Source organism: Nematostella vectensis, chromosome 2 (assembly GCF_932526225.1).
Source record: "Nematostella vectensis chromosome 2, jaNemVect1.1, whole genome shotgun sequence".
Taxonomy (NCBI): Eukaryota; Metazoa; Cnidaria; class Anthozoa; order Actiniaria; family Edwardsiidae; genus Nematostella; species Nematostella vectensis.
In genome coordinates this window covers 3,368,559-3,385,546 of record NC_064035.1, presented here as the reverse complement: position 1 = coordinate 3,385,546, position 16,988 = coordinate 3,368,559, and the positions used below count along the sequence as shown (strand labels likewise).

Here is a 16,988-nt window from a genome sequence, read left to right as displayed (position 1 = left end):
ATAACATCAAAGTTTTTAAGTAAATCGCAGATGTAGTTAGTTCTTTATTGTGCAGAATGATGAAAAGACATTATTAATAAGAAAAGTGGGAACGCATATTCAAAATGTTGTTTTTAATTCAATATTTTCACCATTATTAGTAAGCTTAATTGGATATGAGGATTCTCTGCAAAAGTTTGACAGTAAAAGCAATACAGGAACAAATAACATCACCTAAAACAATGAAAGCCACCCTAAAAATATGTAATCATTTTTGCAAATAGCAACCACATTTTACCATACCGGTGTGGGGATGTCAAGCCCGGATTTTGGTCTTACATGTTGCTTTCTTTGCTATCTCGCGCGTGTTTGTACGTTAGCCGACACTGTCAACCATGGGCGAACGTTTCCCCGGGACCCGGCGTATTGTCGCATGATACCTGCACAAATCTTATTAAAATCTACGTCTCTATACTGGTCTCTACGAGAAAAGGAATTTGCTTATCATCCTGTCAAATTGACACGCAATTAAAACAACTCGATTGAGAAGTGAAAAGAAAACAGTTTGGTGGTGCGCGATCATGAATTGATAGTGTAAAAATAAGATTGTTTTGATACTTATTCAAGTGTGAGAATAGACGGACGAAGCAAAAAAAACGCATTCAAACTAAGCAGGATGTGCTAATTCTACAACTTTTCATTGTACTACTTCCCTATGAAAAATATTCAGAATATAACAATATGGTCAGTTTTGTAGTTGTAAAACTTGATTATCTGTTCGATTTTGTGGTTGTGGTATTTGCAAATGTACAAAGGGTAATAGTGAATAATCTGATAAATAGTGTTTTTAGCAAACTTGCAATCGTTTCGAGGTAAAAAGCCTTTAAACATTTGCTACCTTTGTCTGTGTTGTTGACTTACGTAGCAGATGTGCGGGCTAAACGGCAATCTAAGCAGCCATTGTTAAATGTAGTATTCTGTCACTTTCTTTCTGAGTTCGATTCTTTAATTGAGCTTTTTGCCGGTAAATACAGCTGCATGATCTGGGAAGAAAGTCGAAGACGAAAAAATCACATCAACTAGGCTACGGATAGTTTTAACATGCTGGGAGAAAATTGTTTCCTTGGGTACCAGTGTTCAAATCTTGTTTTAGTGTACATAATTTATTCATTCTAAAAATCATATGATAGATCAGTCTTTTACCCGTTTTACTTATTGGAAGTAGATTATAGTTTGATTCAATTTATTGATGATTGTCGTTGCTAGGAAGCCTCGACCTAACCTTCCAAGTAACAAAGAATGCTTTAGGGAAAAAACGTACATTTTAACAACGTTGCTATAATCTCTCAAATAAATTATGTTAACTTTACACGTGTGTATCTAAATTCTGTCATAATGGCATTCTACTGTCAAAACTTTGGTACTTTGTTGTTTCTCTAGCATGCTTTATAACCCTTATTTGTGACTCTATCGTAAAGCAGCATTCGTTCGGCAACACGAGCATAGATCATGTAAGGCGACAGCCATAAGCTTTCCTGGGAGGCCCATCATCCACATTTTGGTTTCAATATCCGAACACAATTAAGCGCTTAAAACGGTATTTGTACAGGCCACGAATACTCTATTTAGCCGCGAAAATCAAATGGTCCTTAGAGGGGGCTTACGCAAACACGTTATCTCACCTGAGTTTCATGCTAATCACTGGTTAATTGGTCGGGTACGGCCCTTGATGGGCTTTTGACAGTTGCACTTAAAAGCCTGTTTTGTTCGGTTTTGGTTCTGCACATTGAGGATTGTTTAGACAAGGGAGTCCTATGACCAGGGGCCTAGGCGTCACACAATAGCGGGGGTAGAGGTATTAAAGCAAGGCAAAGCTCGCATACAATTCGAAACCCAGAACCATCCCGAGACGCGCACTTGAAGAGAACCTGTCTTTATCAAAACACACTCGACTTATGTGCTGATCTGATAACAGTATAAGGCTCTTGACTCATCACTTGAAGGCAAAATGCTTCCGGCCTCACACATGCCCTTCTCGATGGAACAGATAATTTCTGTTTGTGAATGTTTACAAAACAGTGGAAACATAGAGCGATTGGCCAGATTTCTATGGTCCTTGCCCAAAGATAGCGAGGAAATCCATGCCTGCGAGACAATACTTGTCGCAAAAGCTGTTGTTGCTTTTCACCAGAACAACTTCAAGGAGCTGTACTCTATCCTGGAGAGCAGGAAATTCCAAAGATCAGAGCACGAGAAGCTTCAGTGTCTTTGGCGAACAGCTCACTACATAGAAGCTGAAAGAGTCCGCGGCCGACCCCTAGGGGCGGTTGGCAAGTACAGAGTGCGCAGAAAGTTCCCGCTTCCTAGGACCATTTGGGATGGTGAAGAAACCACATATTGCTTTAAAGAAAAGTCGAGAAGCATTCTAAACAAAGCTTATGTAGACAGTCCGTACCCCACTCCCCGGGAAAAGCACGAGCTTGCTAAAATGACCGATTTGACGGTAACACAAGTCAGCAATTGGTTCAAGAACAAAAGGCAAAGAGTGCGCGCGGCAGAAATACGGAAAAGGTGAGTGTAGCAAGTGTACAGTAGAATATATTAATCTTTCCGAAGTTAGCAAAAGTGGACTATTTTTTTTCTCATGTGTGATGTTATCGCTGCGTAGCAAATCTTGGATGGTGTAAGTATTTTCAAAGACGCGGTTATCTTAATTTGATCTAACCACCACCACGACACACCATCGCGGCAACATCTCAAAAGTCATTCAAACAATTGTATCCCTCTATCACCTGAGCCTGAAAGGTAACCTCATCGTGGTCGGTGAAACACGATGTTAAGTGGTCGTAGTGTGTGCGGGCAAAAACACTTTAAGTTTCAATCAAAATACATTCAGTTTCACAATAGAAACGTTTTACGGGCTGTTGTTTCAAAACACCTCACCAACAACTTTGAAGGATGTTCTCGGCTTTTTGGGTTTGACTTACAAGTATCCAATTATTTTTTGTTATTATACTGGGGTCTTCTTTACTTGGGGATCTAATGCAAAACTGGTATCAGAGGTTTAGATATAGCTGAGTCGATTTTGGCGGTAACTCTAAACCAAAGTGTGGATTTTCATAATGGAAAATTAATTGGGCTGAGATTTGGGATACGCGACGTCGCATGTTGAAATAAAAATGTCATTTGAAGTTTGCATTGCAGTCTATGTTACTAATTAGGGTCTTATGCTACCTTAAGGGTTTCAAACTATCATATGGTTGAGTATCCTTTAAAGGTGCAAGATACATTTAAGTTAATTCATTTAATTTATCATATATAAAGTTCAGAAACAGCAGAAAATGGACCTAAACTTAAAGTTGTCAGTTGGTGCTTCTCATAATAAGCGACGTTTTCTGGACGAATTAAAAGTGAAGAAAGGATCAAATGACGTTTACTCAAGTTATTTTTTTCTACAGTGCTATACGGTTGTTAATATATGCTTAACCGTTGTAATAACGGCGATAAAACAAACAGTTTCGGTCGGTTTTAATATAGCTAACTTCCACGATTGGGATACTTTGAGTTATTGAGCGCAGTCGCTATAGCTACCGAAAACAAGATAAAAAATGTGTGAAGTTTGTAAGAGTTTGTACTCGCCCTTCAACAAGCCAACACTAAAGATCGAGGGATCTTTTGAAAAGAATAAAAACAAGACTTTTCCAAAAAGAATGTTATTATTATAACATCAGCCTAGACGCAAAATAAATATCCCACGGCAATGACATTTGTATAGTTTGTGTTATAAAGAGCGGAATATTTCCCATGAGGCTCTAAGGGGATTCTGAGAGTTTATTGATCCAAGGATTGGGTTTCACTTTCGACAATCTTTGAAGTGACACCTTGTTGGTGGAATCTCGACAGCGAGTCAACAAGTTTTATGACTCCTCCAGTCTCCATGTTTGCAGGTGCAACACACATACTGAGCTCTGTTTGGTTTTCATTTCCAAAAGCACTCGTTGTTTGATCACCTGAGGGGAGTGAGACTTGAGACTTGGAAAACTTCTTATCTTATTATTCTGCCAGCAACAAAACCTCAGGCTGCTATTATAGACACGTTGTCTATTATGATTTCTGTGTATAGCTTACTTTTTAGGCAGTGCAGTGGTAATTCCTATTTCTTTAAAATTGTAGCGCGCCATTAACTTAACTTAGCATTTAACTTTTTTTAATAAAAAAGCAGGCTTGTGTTTGTTGTTCTCTCTATAACAACAGTTCATATTGTTTCGAATATGTTTGTGCACATCCTATCGCAATCCAATTCTAAAGATGAATTTGTTTCAAACACAAGTTTTATATCTTACAGCTCTTGTTTTGCGTAATGTATTTTCCTGTTAATAGATTAGCTCTGTTTGGTACCTATTCGCCGCTACCCCTCTCTTACCAAATCCTGTCTGCTGATCTGTTTTTGTTCTTGTGTATTTACTTATGTAATGTATCTCTCCCTGTCTCCCTAACCCTTGTTCTTTTATCTCCAGAAGGATGTCAGATCAAGAATACTCCATGCTGAAAATCAAAGATGCCGGTCGGTCAATGACACACAGTTACGAGGAGTTGAGAAGCCACTTCCCCTTTCTCATCCCCCAGTATTCTATGATCCAGAGCTCGGAATCGGTGCTACCAGCGGCCTATCTATCAGAATACCATGCGCACGCACAGGCAATCACGCAACAGATGCAGTACCCCACCTACCCAGCATTCATAGCGGCCGCTCCCAAATGGCGGCAAATGGCGGCAACATCGAGTGCAACCTCATCTATTTCGCAGGCGGCGCTGGACCATTCTCCTAGCGGTTTCTCTCACAGCGCATGCGTCAATTGCCCGACGGCAATCCTTACTTCAAAAAGAAGTGCCTTTGAGCCTATTTCTTCGGTCAGCGGCAGCAGATACAGTCCTTACGAAGTCAAGGAGCATGCTGAAGATGACGAGCGATATTATCGCGGGAAAGTGTGAGCTCTAAGCGATATTACCGCGGGAAAGTGTGAGCTCTAAGCGATATTACGGCGGGAAAGTGTGAGCTCTAAGCGATATTACCGCAGGAGTGTGAGCTATAAGCGATATTACCGCGGGAAAGTGTGAGCTATAAGCGATATGACCACGGGAAAGTATGAGCTCTAAACAATATTACCACGGGAAGGTATAAAAGAATGAGCACAAAGGCCTCGCATGAATCCGATGGATGATGCTTATATAATATAAATAACGTATTAGGGTTTTGTAGTCCATTGATGTTAAATGTATTAAAGAAGGTATGAAATAATTGAGTTAATCAATTGGTGCATTGCTGTGTATCGGACCAGGCATCTGCATGTGGGAGGGTTATTTTGAGTTAGCCTCTCCCTTGTGATATATCAGTCGTTGATAAGGGGGAGGTAGCCACAATTTGCGGGAAGGGGTGCGCATTCATAGATATCATATGGTCAAACAATGTCTCACGATCCTTTGAAAAAATCCTTCGATAAGAAATCCTGGTGGTCCAGGGGTGCACGAATGGACCAAAGGACTGGTTTCTCTTCTTTATCCGCAACCCTGCCTATATATTTCCCGCCCAACCCTTTAATGGTTTTGTGTACCTGAGGCCTATATATTTCCCGCCCAACCCTTTAATGGTTTTGTGTACCTGAGGCCTATGTCTTTACCGCCCAACCCTTTAATGGTTTTGTGTACCTGAGACCTATATATTTCCCGCCCAACCCTTTAATGGTTTTGTGTACCTGAGGCCTATATATTCCCCGCCCAACCCTTTAATGGTTTTGTGTTCCTGAGGCCTATATATTTCCCACCCAACCCTTTAATGGTTTTGTGTACCTGAGGCCTATATATTTCCCGCCCAACCCTATAATGATTTTGTATACCTGAGGCCTATATCTTTCCCACCCAACCCTTTAATGGTTTGTGTACCTGAGACCTATGTCTTTCTTTGCCGCCCAACCCTTTAATGGTTTTGCGTACCTGAGACCTATGTCTGCCGCCCAACCCTTTAATGGTTTTGTGTACCTGTGACCTGTCTTTCCCACACAACCCTTTAATGGTTTTGCGTACCTGAGACCTATGTCTTTCCCACACAACCTTTTAATGGTTTTGCGTACCTGAGACCTATGTCTTTGCCGCCCAACCCTTTAATGGTTTTGTGTACCTGAGACCTATGTCTTTCCCACACAACCCTTTAATGGTTTGTGTACCTGAGGCCTATATATTTCCCGCCCAACCCTTTAATGGTTTTGCGTACCTGAGGCCTATATATTTCCCGCCCAACCCTTTAATGGTTTTGCGTACCTGATGCCTATGTCTTTGCCGCCCAACCCTTTAATGGTTTTGTGTACCTGAGACCTATGTCTTTCCCACACAACCCTTTAATGGTTTTGCGTACTTGAGACCTGTCTTTCCCACACAATCCTTTCATAGTTTTGCGTACCTGAGACCTATGTCTTTGCCGCCCAACCCTTTAATGGTTTTGTGTACCTGAGAGCTATGTCTTTCCCACACAACCCTTTAATGGTTTGTGTAGCTGAGGAATATATATTTGCCGCCCAACCCTTTAATGGTTTTGCGTACCTGAGGCCTTTATATTTCCCGCCCAACCCTTTAATGGTTTTGCGTACCTGAGACCTAAATATTTCCCGCCAAACCCTTAAATGGTTTTGTGTACCTGAGACCTATGTCTTTGCCGCCCAACCCTTTAATGGTTTGTGTACCTGAGACCCATGTCTTTGCCGCCCAACCCTTTAATGGTTTTGCGTACCTGAAACCCATGTCTTTGCCACCCAACCCTTTAATGGTTTTGCGTACCTGAGACCTATGTCTTTGCCGCCCAACCCTTTAATGGTTTTGTGTACCTGAGACCTATATATTTCCCGCCCAACCCTTTAATGGTTTTGTGTACCTGAGGCCTATATATTTCCCGCCCAACCCTTTAATGGTTTTGTGTACCTGAGGCCTATATATTTCCCGTCCAGCCCTTTAATGGTTTATGTACCTGAGGCCTATGTCTTTGCCGCCCAACCCTTTAATGGTTTTGTGTACCTGAGGCCTATATCTTTCCCGCCCAACCCTTTAATGGTTTGTGTACCTGAGGCCTATATATTTCCCGCCCAACCCTTTAATGGTTTTGTGTACCTGAGACCTATGTCTTTGCCGCCCAACCCTTTAATGGTTTGTGTACCTGAGACCCATGTCTTTGCCGCCCAACCCTAAAACCTGAGGCACTTAGAAGGGTGGGGCACGAACACCCCTTCCTTTTAACCGCCAAAAGACGGTCTTCTTCTATATATATATATATTTCACTTTTGATATCCATGCGTGAGCAGTCCCCGCCTTCCCCTCTATGCAAATCCTAGGCAACACCTAGGAGTTTGGGATCGCAAAAGGGCGGGCAAACCGTGCAGGCATTGATAAACTAAAAACGCACAAAAATTCGTTGAGGAGTTGTGTTGCACTGTTTATCAAAACTTGACAAAGTCCATGGCAAATGTAGCGAAAATGGCAGGTCATGATTGTTGTGGCCCGGTGATGACCGCCCCCTCTCGTGTATCAGAACCTAAAAAAGAGTGATATGGGCTCAATAGAACTTTCTACTAGACTGACGTGTCTATTTGATTGATTTGATTCTGCTGACGTGATTATTTTGATTCTTTTTTTTTCTTTTTTCAGGGAGACAGGTTTATTAAAATCAAAATCCCTGCCTCTTGTTGAAAGGTTCAGCTCTTATATTGTTTTACAAGAACCTTCTTTTCATAGGAACGTTTCATCAAAAAGTAAGACCTTGTTGAGGCTAAGATAGCAGCACAACATTGTTTTGTTAGTCTTCTAAAATACAAATTAAATATTCACGTAAACAACCTTAGATATTATTGTTATTGAAAATTTGAGTAATTCTCTTCCAAACTTCATTGGGTATTATATTTTGAAAGACACTGAAATCTAAATGATCCAAAACTAAGAACGGCCCAGGTTTTTATTTTTCATGAAACGTAAGCGCTGATGCAGACAAAGCGAGCCAGAGGTTTAATTTGTTAATTGAATTTATATCAAGAAAACTAGATTTCGAGAGATTTTTCCAAAAGCGATCTCAAAATATTTGCCATCATAGCGTCAAACGTTTTCAGTATCTGAGATCCTTACCTTGCGTTACATGCCCCAGGAAAGCGTGACACTGTGGTGGTCACGCACGTACTCCTCTAACTGCTTTAGCGCACCGATGAGCCCGCGTGCCCATTCAGCGTGCTTTGGTTCCCTAATTCAAATGAGAAAATTTGTGCCTCACTGAGTGACAAAACTAAGTGGAGAAAGGACAGTACCAAGTAGTGAAAGTTGAACCATCGGAAAGAGATACTGAGATCATTTTCAAGACATATCTATCATATGGGCACTAATAAAAAAGGAGGTTTGAAGTGAGATTTTAATTCCTTAGTGATAATATTCTCTATTTGAGAAACCTTTGAGCCAGAAAAGATCGTTCTAAGAAAAATTATGAAAGTAATACTTACTTGTCTTTGAAATCCTTTAGTACTCGATTCGTATAGAACTGTGCAGCGTCGCATTTTTCTTTAACAAATGAGGATGGTTTTCCTGGCTTCAAAGTAAAAAACACGGAGGTGGAACAATTTCTCTCTTAGCGCGATTAAAATAAATTATGTTGGATATCCGGTACCAGAAGGTTTTTGAGGTGACAAGACAGCAGGGAGGGGTGGTTGGGGGATATACTGAAGGCAGGGAGGGGTGGTTGGGGGAGATACTGACGGCAGGGAGGGGTGGTTGGGGGATATACTGAAGGCAGGGAGGGGTGGTTGGGGGAGATACTGACGGCAGGGAGGGGTGGTTGGGGGAGATACTGACGGCAGGGAGGGATGGTTGGGGGAGATACGCAGGAAGGGGTGGTTAGGGGAGATACTGACGGCAGGGAGGGGTGGTTGGGGGAGATACTGACGACAGGAAGGGTCGGGTGAGAGATACTGACGGCAGGGAGGGGTGGGTGGGTGGGAGATATAGTCCTGAGCTCCCATGCGCCAAGACCATTTTCTACCCCTTACTGACGGGCTTGAGGTGAGGAAACATATTGATTAAGGAAGGGATGATCTCCCTCATGGCGTTTCTAGGACATACCGCAGCAACCCAAGCTAGGGCCGCGACTCCCTCGCTGACGCCAGAAAGATGATTAAACTGCTTGCTTCCTCGGTGGCTGTTACAGAAAGCCTACAAGACAAATAAAATCGATTATAGTTAACGCATGAGAAGTAATTTAGTGGTCATGATTATGATCACTATTATCAAATGAGGCTGATGATGATAATCATACTTACCTGAACTTCGCTAATCTTGTCAGATGTTGATTTAAGCTTTGTAGACATAACATCCTAAACACATGCCACGTTAGCTTTCAAGTTAACGTAAAAACCACTCCAGTCGCACCAACACCATACAGCACAAACCTGTACATGATCCAAGTGCCAGCACATTGCACCACTCACAAATCATGGATGGCCGCAAAGTGAGCGATGTAATAAATGTGATAAACAAGCTCTACTATCCCAGCAGTGTAAGCTATGGTCAACATTTCTAGAAGCAATGTAACATTTTGCTCCACTTGGCCAGCAGAGGAAAACGCTGTTCTACCAGCACTTAGCGAATTATGCCCCGAAGAGTAAGCAATAGTTATTTTAAGCCAGGCTCAAAAACATTCTTCTAACAAAGTGGAGAATATTCTCAAGAACTGAACAGTGAGAATATTCTCAAGGAACGGCAATGCACTTCAGAACACACATCAGCGAAACGGGGGGAGGGGGGGGGGGCACAGACTTATCATCCTATCCTAGTATTGAGACCTGTGGCTGGCGTCCTCTGCCTGATACCCACACCAAGAACTCCCGCTGCGCAGTAAAAGCCTCCTTCATCAGAGCAGCCTGGAACAGAAACACTTGTGAGAAACGAGTTTTCCATCAGAGTAGCCTGGAACAGAAACACTTGTGAGAAACGAGTTTTCCATCAGAGTAGCCTGGAGCAGAAACACTTGTGAGAAGCGACTTTTTCATCAGACTAGCCTTATGCAGGTCTATTATCCTGGGTTGCCAGAGTTTTTCAACCATAGTTTTATCATAGTTGATAGACAGTTTCCCTTTATTACGTAACTATGGTTTTATCAAAATCCTCTTAGTTTAAAATGTAATTGTGTTATACTGAACAAAAACACACAATATCAGTAGGCAAATAATATTATGTTGAAATTGTAGGGTATTATAGAGAATGTGTTATACTGAACATAAACAAACAATATCAGTAGGCAAACGATATTATGTTAAAATTGTAGGGTATTATAGAAAAAAACACCTTTGAAGCACACTATTTCCCTAAATTACTCGTGGATTAAAGTCAAACCGTCGCTTGTTAAACTAGTCGATACACAAATCAATTTGAATATATCATCGTCACCACATAATCAATAATTTAAAACAACTAATGATAGAATTGAATCCTCTGTTAGAGATACATACCTGGTCCTTTACATCGCCACCAATTTCATAACAGAGTTGAAAAAACTTTGCCAGTTTGTCATTCAATACCTGGAATAAAAATAAACTGAGAACAGGTTTTAATGGTGAATATTCTAGAGTCTGTTTTTTGTGTGCGATGTCACGCTATAATGGTCACCAAACAACAAAAAATAAGTAAAAATTCTACTTACTTGATCAAAACCTTGGACGCTTGGGGATCCATCTGACACAATAAGTCAGTAAGTCAGTACACTTCTATATGAAATTATATTTTCTTTTTAATTCAAATTTCCGTATTTACCACCATTTGCATCACCAGGAGTCTTCAATCGGGATTCTATTCTCACGGTAGCAGACTCTAGTTGCTGCACTAATTTTTCAAACTCGCTTTTAGAGGATGTTACTCTCGTGTTCCCAGGTTTTCCGCCAAGTTTTGAATTGACAGCTTCTAAGCGATGAAAAACCGCATCCAATCGAGCTAGAGTCTTGGGGTTGCTTGTCATGTTTCGTTATAAAAACAGAACAGCTTTGACAGAGGATGTCAGAAGAAGCCAGCGATTCATCCAGTAGCCCTACGACCCGCTGGGCTGTAACAATAGCGTGACTCGGAGGATAACAGTATAGCGTGACTCGGAGGATAACAGTATAGTGTGACTTGATAAATCTAGCATGACATTTGACAGATCACCAGAACAATATTGAATAATTTGTATTCAAGATATTAACATTATCGTCGCAGCCATATTTGATAACAACGAGGTTACAATATCGCTATAATGCGTTCATTTAGCCTTCTCAGCCTTGTACTTTATTTGAAACTGTGTAAACACAAACGACTCACTCATTTACTTACATGCAATGAGCACCAGCACACTCAAAGACAACAAGGCACTAGTCTACTAACATAAGTGATCACATGCGCACTCTACTAACATTAGTGATCACCCGCGCACTCAAAGACAATAACGCAACCATCTACTAACATAAGTGATCACATGCGCACTCTAACATTAGTGATCACATGCGCACTCTACTAACATTAGTGATCACCCGCGCACTCAAAGACATTTACACACCCATCTACTAAAATACACATTTACTAGACACACACCATGCTATTTATAATACACGTGGTGCCATTGGAGCAAAAAAGTACTGTTTCGGTTCGCATGCATTGCCATTGGTACGCTATAGTACACGGGATCCTATTGGTGCGCTATAGTACACGGGATGCCATCGGTGCGATATAGCACAAGTGATGCTATTGGTGCGCTACAGTACACGGGATGCTATCGGTGCGCTTTAGTGCACGTAATGCTATTCGTGCGCTATAGTACACGGGATGCTATCGGTGCGCTATAGTGCACGTGATGCTTTTGGTGCGCTATAGTACACATGATGCCATCGGTGCGATATAGTACACGTAATGCTATTCGTGCGCTATAGTACACGTGATGCTATTGGTGCGCTATAGTACACGTGATGCTATTGGTGCGCTATAGTACAAGTGATGCTATTGGTGCTCTATAGTACACGTGATGCCATCGGTGCGCTATAGTACACGTAATGCTATTCGTGCGCTATAGTACACGTGATGCTATTGGTGCTCTATAGTACACGTGATGCTATTGGTGCGCTATAGTACACGTGATGCTATTGGTGCGCTATAGTACACGTGATGCTATTGGTGCTCTATAGTACACGTGATGCTATTGGTGCGCTATAGTACACGTGATGCTATTGGTGCGCTATAGTACAAGTGATGCTATTGGTGCTCTATAGTACACGTGATGCCATCGGTGCGCTATAGTACACGTAATGCTATTCGTGCGCTATAGTACACGTGATGCCATCGGTGCGCTATAGTACACGTAATGCTATTCGTACGCTATAGTACACGTGATGCTATCGGTGCGCTATAGTACACGTGATGCTATTGGTGCGCTATAGTACACGTGATGCTATCGGTGCTCTATAGTACACGTAATGCTATTCGTGCGCTATAGTACACGCGATGCTATCGTTGCGCTATAGTACATGTGATACTATCGGTGCGCTATAGTACACGTGATGCTATTGGTGCGCTATAGTACACGTGATGCTATCGGTGCTCTATAGTACACGTGATGCTATTGGTGCTCTATAGTACACGTGATGCCATCGGTGCGCTATAGTACACGTAATGCTATTCGTACGCTATAGTACACGTGATGCTATCGGTGCGCTATAGTACACGTGATGCTATTGGTGCGCTATAGTACACGTGATGCTATCGGTGCTCTATAGTACACGTAATGCTATTCGTGCGCTATAGTACACGCGATGCTATCGTTGCGCTATAGTACATGTGATACTATCGGTGCGCTATAGTACACGTGATGCTATCGGTGCGCTATAGTACACGTAATGCTATTCGTGCGCTATAGTACACGTGATGCTAATGCAGCGCATTGTGTTCGCTCGTCTCAGCTCCCACGCGCCAAGATTCTGCATGATAACCGAGCTCTTTCTCTTTCCCTACTTCCTTCTAGGAATATGTGCTGAAAATATAATAAACATGAAGTTCATCCTTCAATCGATGTTGTTTATATAAACGAGAATTTTATGCACTCGACAGAAAGTATACGTTTGTTTTGGTTTGTCTAATCCCCTTTTCGAAGCAGGAAAAGATTGAGCGTTTGAAATGCAGCTAAAATTGGCAAGGCGTGCCATATCCGTCTCAAACGGAAGTGATTAGGCCGCCTTATGCCCCAGTAAGACGCTTACGGTAATCTGGATACAGGCTCGCTGACGAGAGCTGATTTTGCATCCTGAACGCTTCTAATCTCGTTAAGAACCGGTACTTCTCAGAAGGACTTGGGAACGCACCAATGGGAATTGGGTGTCTCGGGAGGCTCTCAGGATCTCCTCGTCGACGTCATAAGCCATAGGAGTGAACGAGAGCATGGCTTGCTTGTTTGGATTAAACAATCACGAAGTCGTGCTGCTTGGGAACGATACACCAAAGTGCAGATGTTATGTCGAATGATTCACCCAAAAGAAAGGAACCATGATGTAGTATTCTGAAGAGGCGTACGCTGCTTCGGGGACTACTCTGGTCGAGATTGAAGGATAGGGGGGGGGGGGTGGTGAGGGTTTGTGCGTCTCAACAAGGTCAATAAATCTATAAAGACATATGATCTAAAGACTCAAGCAAAATAGTATGCTATGCATAGTTACAGGCGTCTCACACCTGGGGCTATTACACCTTTCTTTTTCTATTGGCCGTAGAATACCCATAAATCACATTTATCTACGAGGTACGCCCTGTAAGTTTGACAGTGATTGGATTTGGTCACGAGATAGCGACTAACTTTTGTCCACATGGGCAGTTATGATGTTACATGCTGACTTTTTTTTTTTTTTTTAAAAGCTGCGATTTCTTCAAAACCTAAAAATATACAATAAGAACATACCAGAGGCCGACACACGATCGTGCTTGAAATTTTTCGGATTGTCCAAATTTGTTCAACAATTTTACAAAATAGAGAACCTTCGCGTGGAATTTATTGTTCATAGACATAAACATCAAAAATCATTTTGATCAGTGAAATTTAGGAACATTTTAGCCTGTAAAGACGTTACTTAGAGACCGACTATTCATTATCTGACGGGAAGATAACGGATTTTTTCTTGCTTCACATTTTTTGTAGTATCCGTTCCTTTGGTCGCTCGTTTTTTTTCTTTTATTATAATTATTTGGCTTGCTGTGACCAAAGGCTCAAAGCTTCACTTGTCACCAGCCAAATAGCCGTGTGTTTAGTATGGGGTATTTCGTTATCTACCCATTAGCTTTCAAATTTCTTGTTTGTTTTTTTTTTCATATCGAGTACTGGGCGAAAGTTCTATTCTTCTGTTATTCATGTCGTCTCGGACTCTAATATTTTATACTAAAATTTTGTTTAAAAATAAGAACGTAAGAACGAGGCTTAAGAACGAGGCTTGGCTTTTATTATTTTTGTAACGTTATAAAGCTAAAAATGTTCTTAAATTTTATTGTATATAAAAATATACATAAATGATCAAAAGCAACAATATTTAAGGTTGTTATTGTGAAAACAATTTGATTTTGCATTTTAGAACGCATCAAAGCCATATTTTTCTGGTTCTAAGCCTAGGCGCCATGTTCTTAGCATGTTGTTCTAACAATTGGCGAAATCACATGCTGGGCGTTCTTATAAGCAAGGATCTTATAAAAAAAGATATATTATTAACATGCAAAGCATCCCGGTCCGGACTCAGGTGATCTTGTACGCTTATTTATCCAGGCGATAAGAACCAACAAAACCTACTTGGCAAGTATTATTTCAGAAATGCTCTCTTGCTTTCGTTAATAAAACGCAAAGGTTTAAGAGAATGATCTTTTTTTTCTACTTAAAAGGGAAGGCAAAAGAGAAATCCAAAGTACGAGGACTCACACTTCATGGAAAACAAAACCAAGCTTATCAATATAATATTTAGATACTCGTAGATAAGGGCGTTTTGCAGTCACGAGAGCGAATCCTGTAATTTGTATTTTCTTGACAAAGCACCTGTCAAAACGTCTAACTTTCTGACTAGTCATAAATTACAGAAGACAGATGGGCCCCACGTTATCATAGCAGTAGTGAATCGTGTGCCATTTTTTACCTTTCGTCGTGAGCAAAAAGAGACAGCTATGAAGCATTTTCATTCCATGATAAGGGCGTCTCCATTTAATTCATTCAACTGGCTAAAAAGGCTACGTTTGTACGGTAAAAAAGTGCAGCATTTTGCAAATAAGAAAAATACTTTAAATCGTGAGATAAGCGTTTATATATACATTATACATATACACTAGTTTGAGCTTGAACAAATAATCCCGAACTATAAATTAGGCTGCTAAGAACTAAGGGAACTAAGACTTTAATGAAAATGGATTGAACTAGAAAAGACCTACCTAAACCACTCGAATTCTGAGATAATTATGATAAAAAACAAATACTAAGAATAATTAATAATTGGACGGCTCTCTTCTTTATAAGAAAGCTCTTAAAATTACACTCTAATAATTATGTTTTTCAATTGTAGAGGTATATGGATCTGACGAAACTGAGCCCTGTCAATTCAGTCAACTTGAGTGACCCGACAAAGATGGAGACAGACTAATGAATTGATGACACGCAGACAGGGATTGCTCAAATTGACAGACAGGCTGAACAGCGTGTTAGCCTTCAAACACAGTGGGTCGCACATCCGGGACTTCCACTTCCGACAAGTCGATCAAGCATTTTTGGCGCGCGTTCGTCAAATGAAATTGTTTTTGTTTATAATGTTTATCTCTGGATTCTTTTGGAGTATGATGTCTACTACTGCTTAAACTTATCATCGTTTAGGGAGAATGGGACTAATGGATTCGGTTACCTCGCGTAAAAATATATTTTAAAGTGTCAGTCATAAAGTACATGAAAGGTCACAGCGGAGAGAAAGTGTATCTGTGTTGAGAGCGTTTTGCTTTGTGTAGAACCTAGATCCTGTTTATTATCCAGGGAGTAGTGAAAGGCGGAGAGGTATATAGAATAGCCTTTGTTTTACACCGCGGGTTCAATCAGGCAGAGTCGAAAAGACATTGAGATAACAATGGCCTTCAAATTTGAACAACAATGGGGGCTTTGCCTTGATTGAAGTCCACATATTCATGATCAATTTCTTTAGAGTTTTCATCTAAGCTTTGATATACATACATTGAAAATAGCATAAGTTCCACGAAATATTTTAAAAGGAAATGAATTTACTTGAAAATCAAGCAAACGTGTCCCGGCCGACAAATTAAATATTTTCTCGAGTCTAAATCATTTTATTACAGAGCAATTTTCGAAGGTTTTGTGTGTCATATAAGCCATTAATTGTGCTAACTTTGGTAGAATCTATATGTGTTTATCTGCCACCATTAATACCCGCTTTTTCGTCGAGCTTCTAACAGAATTGGGGTTCCCCTGTTTCAGTACTGATCCTAATTGTTGGGCGGTGAAACTGTATGGGGGAGGGGAATTAATAATCGATTTGAACAGCCCTTTCCATTCTCTTACAAATGGGACTTGAGAATATTTGATTATTTGATTGCGAACCAGCAAATGGGTCAAACTATGTTTCAGATATTGATTCAAATTTATGCATTCGGTACATTGTATATGTTGGATTACTGTCAGATCTGCGACTTGCAGATGATGAGTGAAATCTCTTTCTGTTAGTCATTAGCGCCTAGGCTGGCGTAGATGGTGTCACTTTATGAAATATCGTTGATTACATCTGGTTTGGCCCTCCTTTTATGACAGAACCGATAGCAATCTCACTTCTTAGATCAACCCTCCGAGCTCGATTTATAAATTACGCAGGCTAGAATTGACCAAGCAAACATTCAAACCATGTATCTGCTTTACATCAACGCAAAGTGACATTAAATTCCACTTACTTTAACACCAGTGG

The 16,988-nt window shown here is 40.8% G+C and overlaps 2 protein-coding genes and 1 long non-coding RNA gene across 4 annotated transcripts; 1 reads left to right on the top strand and 2 right to left on the bottom strand.

Annotated features, from left to right (window-relative positions):
• Positions 1–1,457: 1,457 nt before the first annotated feature.
• On the top strand, positions 1,458–5,278 carry LOC5514785 (homeobox protein six1). Its single transcript, XM_001634946.3, has 2 exons — positions 1,458–2,550; positions 4,497–5,278. The coding sequence occupies exons 1-2, from the start codon at positions 1,988–1,990 to the stop codon at positions 4,969–4,971; spliced, it is 1,038 nt and encodes a 345-aa protein (XP_001634996.2). The 5' UTR covers positions 1,458–1,987; the 3' UTR covers positions 4,972–5,278.
• LOC116619536 lies at positions 3,397–4,847 on the bottom strand. Its single transcript, XR_004296725.2, has 2 exons — positions 4,711–4,847; positions 3,397–4,524 (listed from the first exon to the last, which is right to left on the bottom strand). It is a non-coding gene; the product is annotated as an uncharacterized LOC116619536 (long non-coding RNA).
• Positions 5,279–7,439: 2,161 nt separating the features above from the next.
• Positions 7,440–11,117, bottom strand: LOC5514781 (adenylyl cyclase-associated protein 2). Of its 2 annotated transcripts, none has more exons than XM_001634892.3 (9): positions 10,807–11,117; positions 10,697–10,728; positions 10,506–10,574; positions 9,840–9,917; positions 9,318–9,371; positions 9,121–9,210; positions 8,505–8,590; positions 8,140–8,251; positions 7,440–7,555 (listed from the first exon to the last, which is right to left on the bottom strand). In XM_001634892.3, exons 1-8 carry the CDS (start codon positions 11,006–11,008, stop codon positions 8,146–8,148), a joined length of 717 nt encoding a protein of 238 aa, XP_001634942.1. In that variant the 5' UTR covers positions 11,009–11,117; the 3' UTR covers positions 7,440–7,555; positions 8,140–8,145. The 2 variants fall into 2 exon arrangements, with proteins under 2 accessions (XP_001634942.1, XP_032240297.1); XM_032384406.2 differs by having other exon boundaries at positions 10,506–10,590; positions 10,807–10,911.
• Between the last annotated feature and the right edge of the window lie 5,871 nt (positions 11,118–16,988).

Coding starts and splice junctions, on each gene's coding strand:
- LOC5514781 (XM_001634892.3), bottom strand. CDS start 11,008: ATGACAAGCAACCCCAAGACTCTAGCTCGATTGGATGCGGTTTTTCAT. Junction 9,372..9,839: donor GCAGAGGACGCCAGCCACAG/GTCTCAATACTA, acceptor GCATGTGTTTAG/GATGTTATGTCTACAAAGCT. Junction 8,252..8,504: donor CTAAAGGATTTCAAAGACAA/GTAAGTATTACT, acceptor CATTTGAATTAG/GGAACCAAAGCACGCTGAAT.
- LOC5514785 (XM_001634946.3), top strand. CDS start 1,988: ATGCTTCCGGCCTCACACATGCCCTTCTCGATGGAACAGATAATTTCT. Junction 2,551..4,496: donor GCGGCAGAAATACGGAAAAG/GTGAGTGTAGCA, acceptor TTTTATCTCCAG/AAGGATGTCAGATCAAGAAT.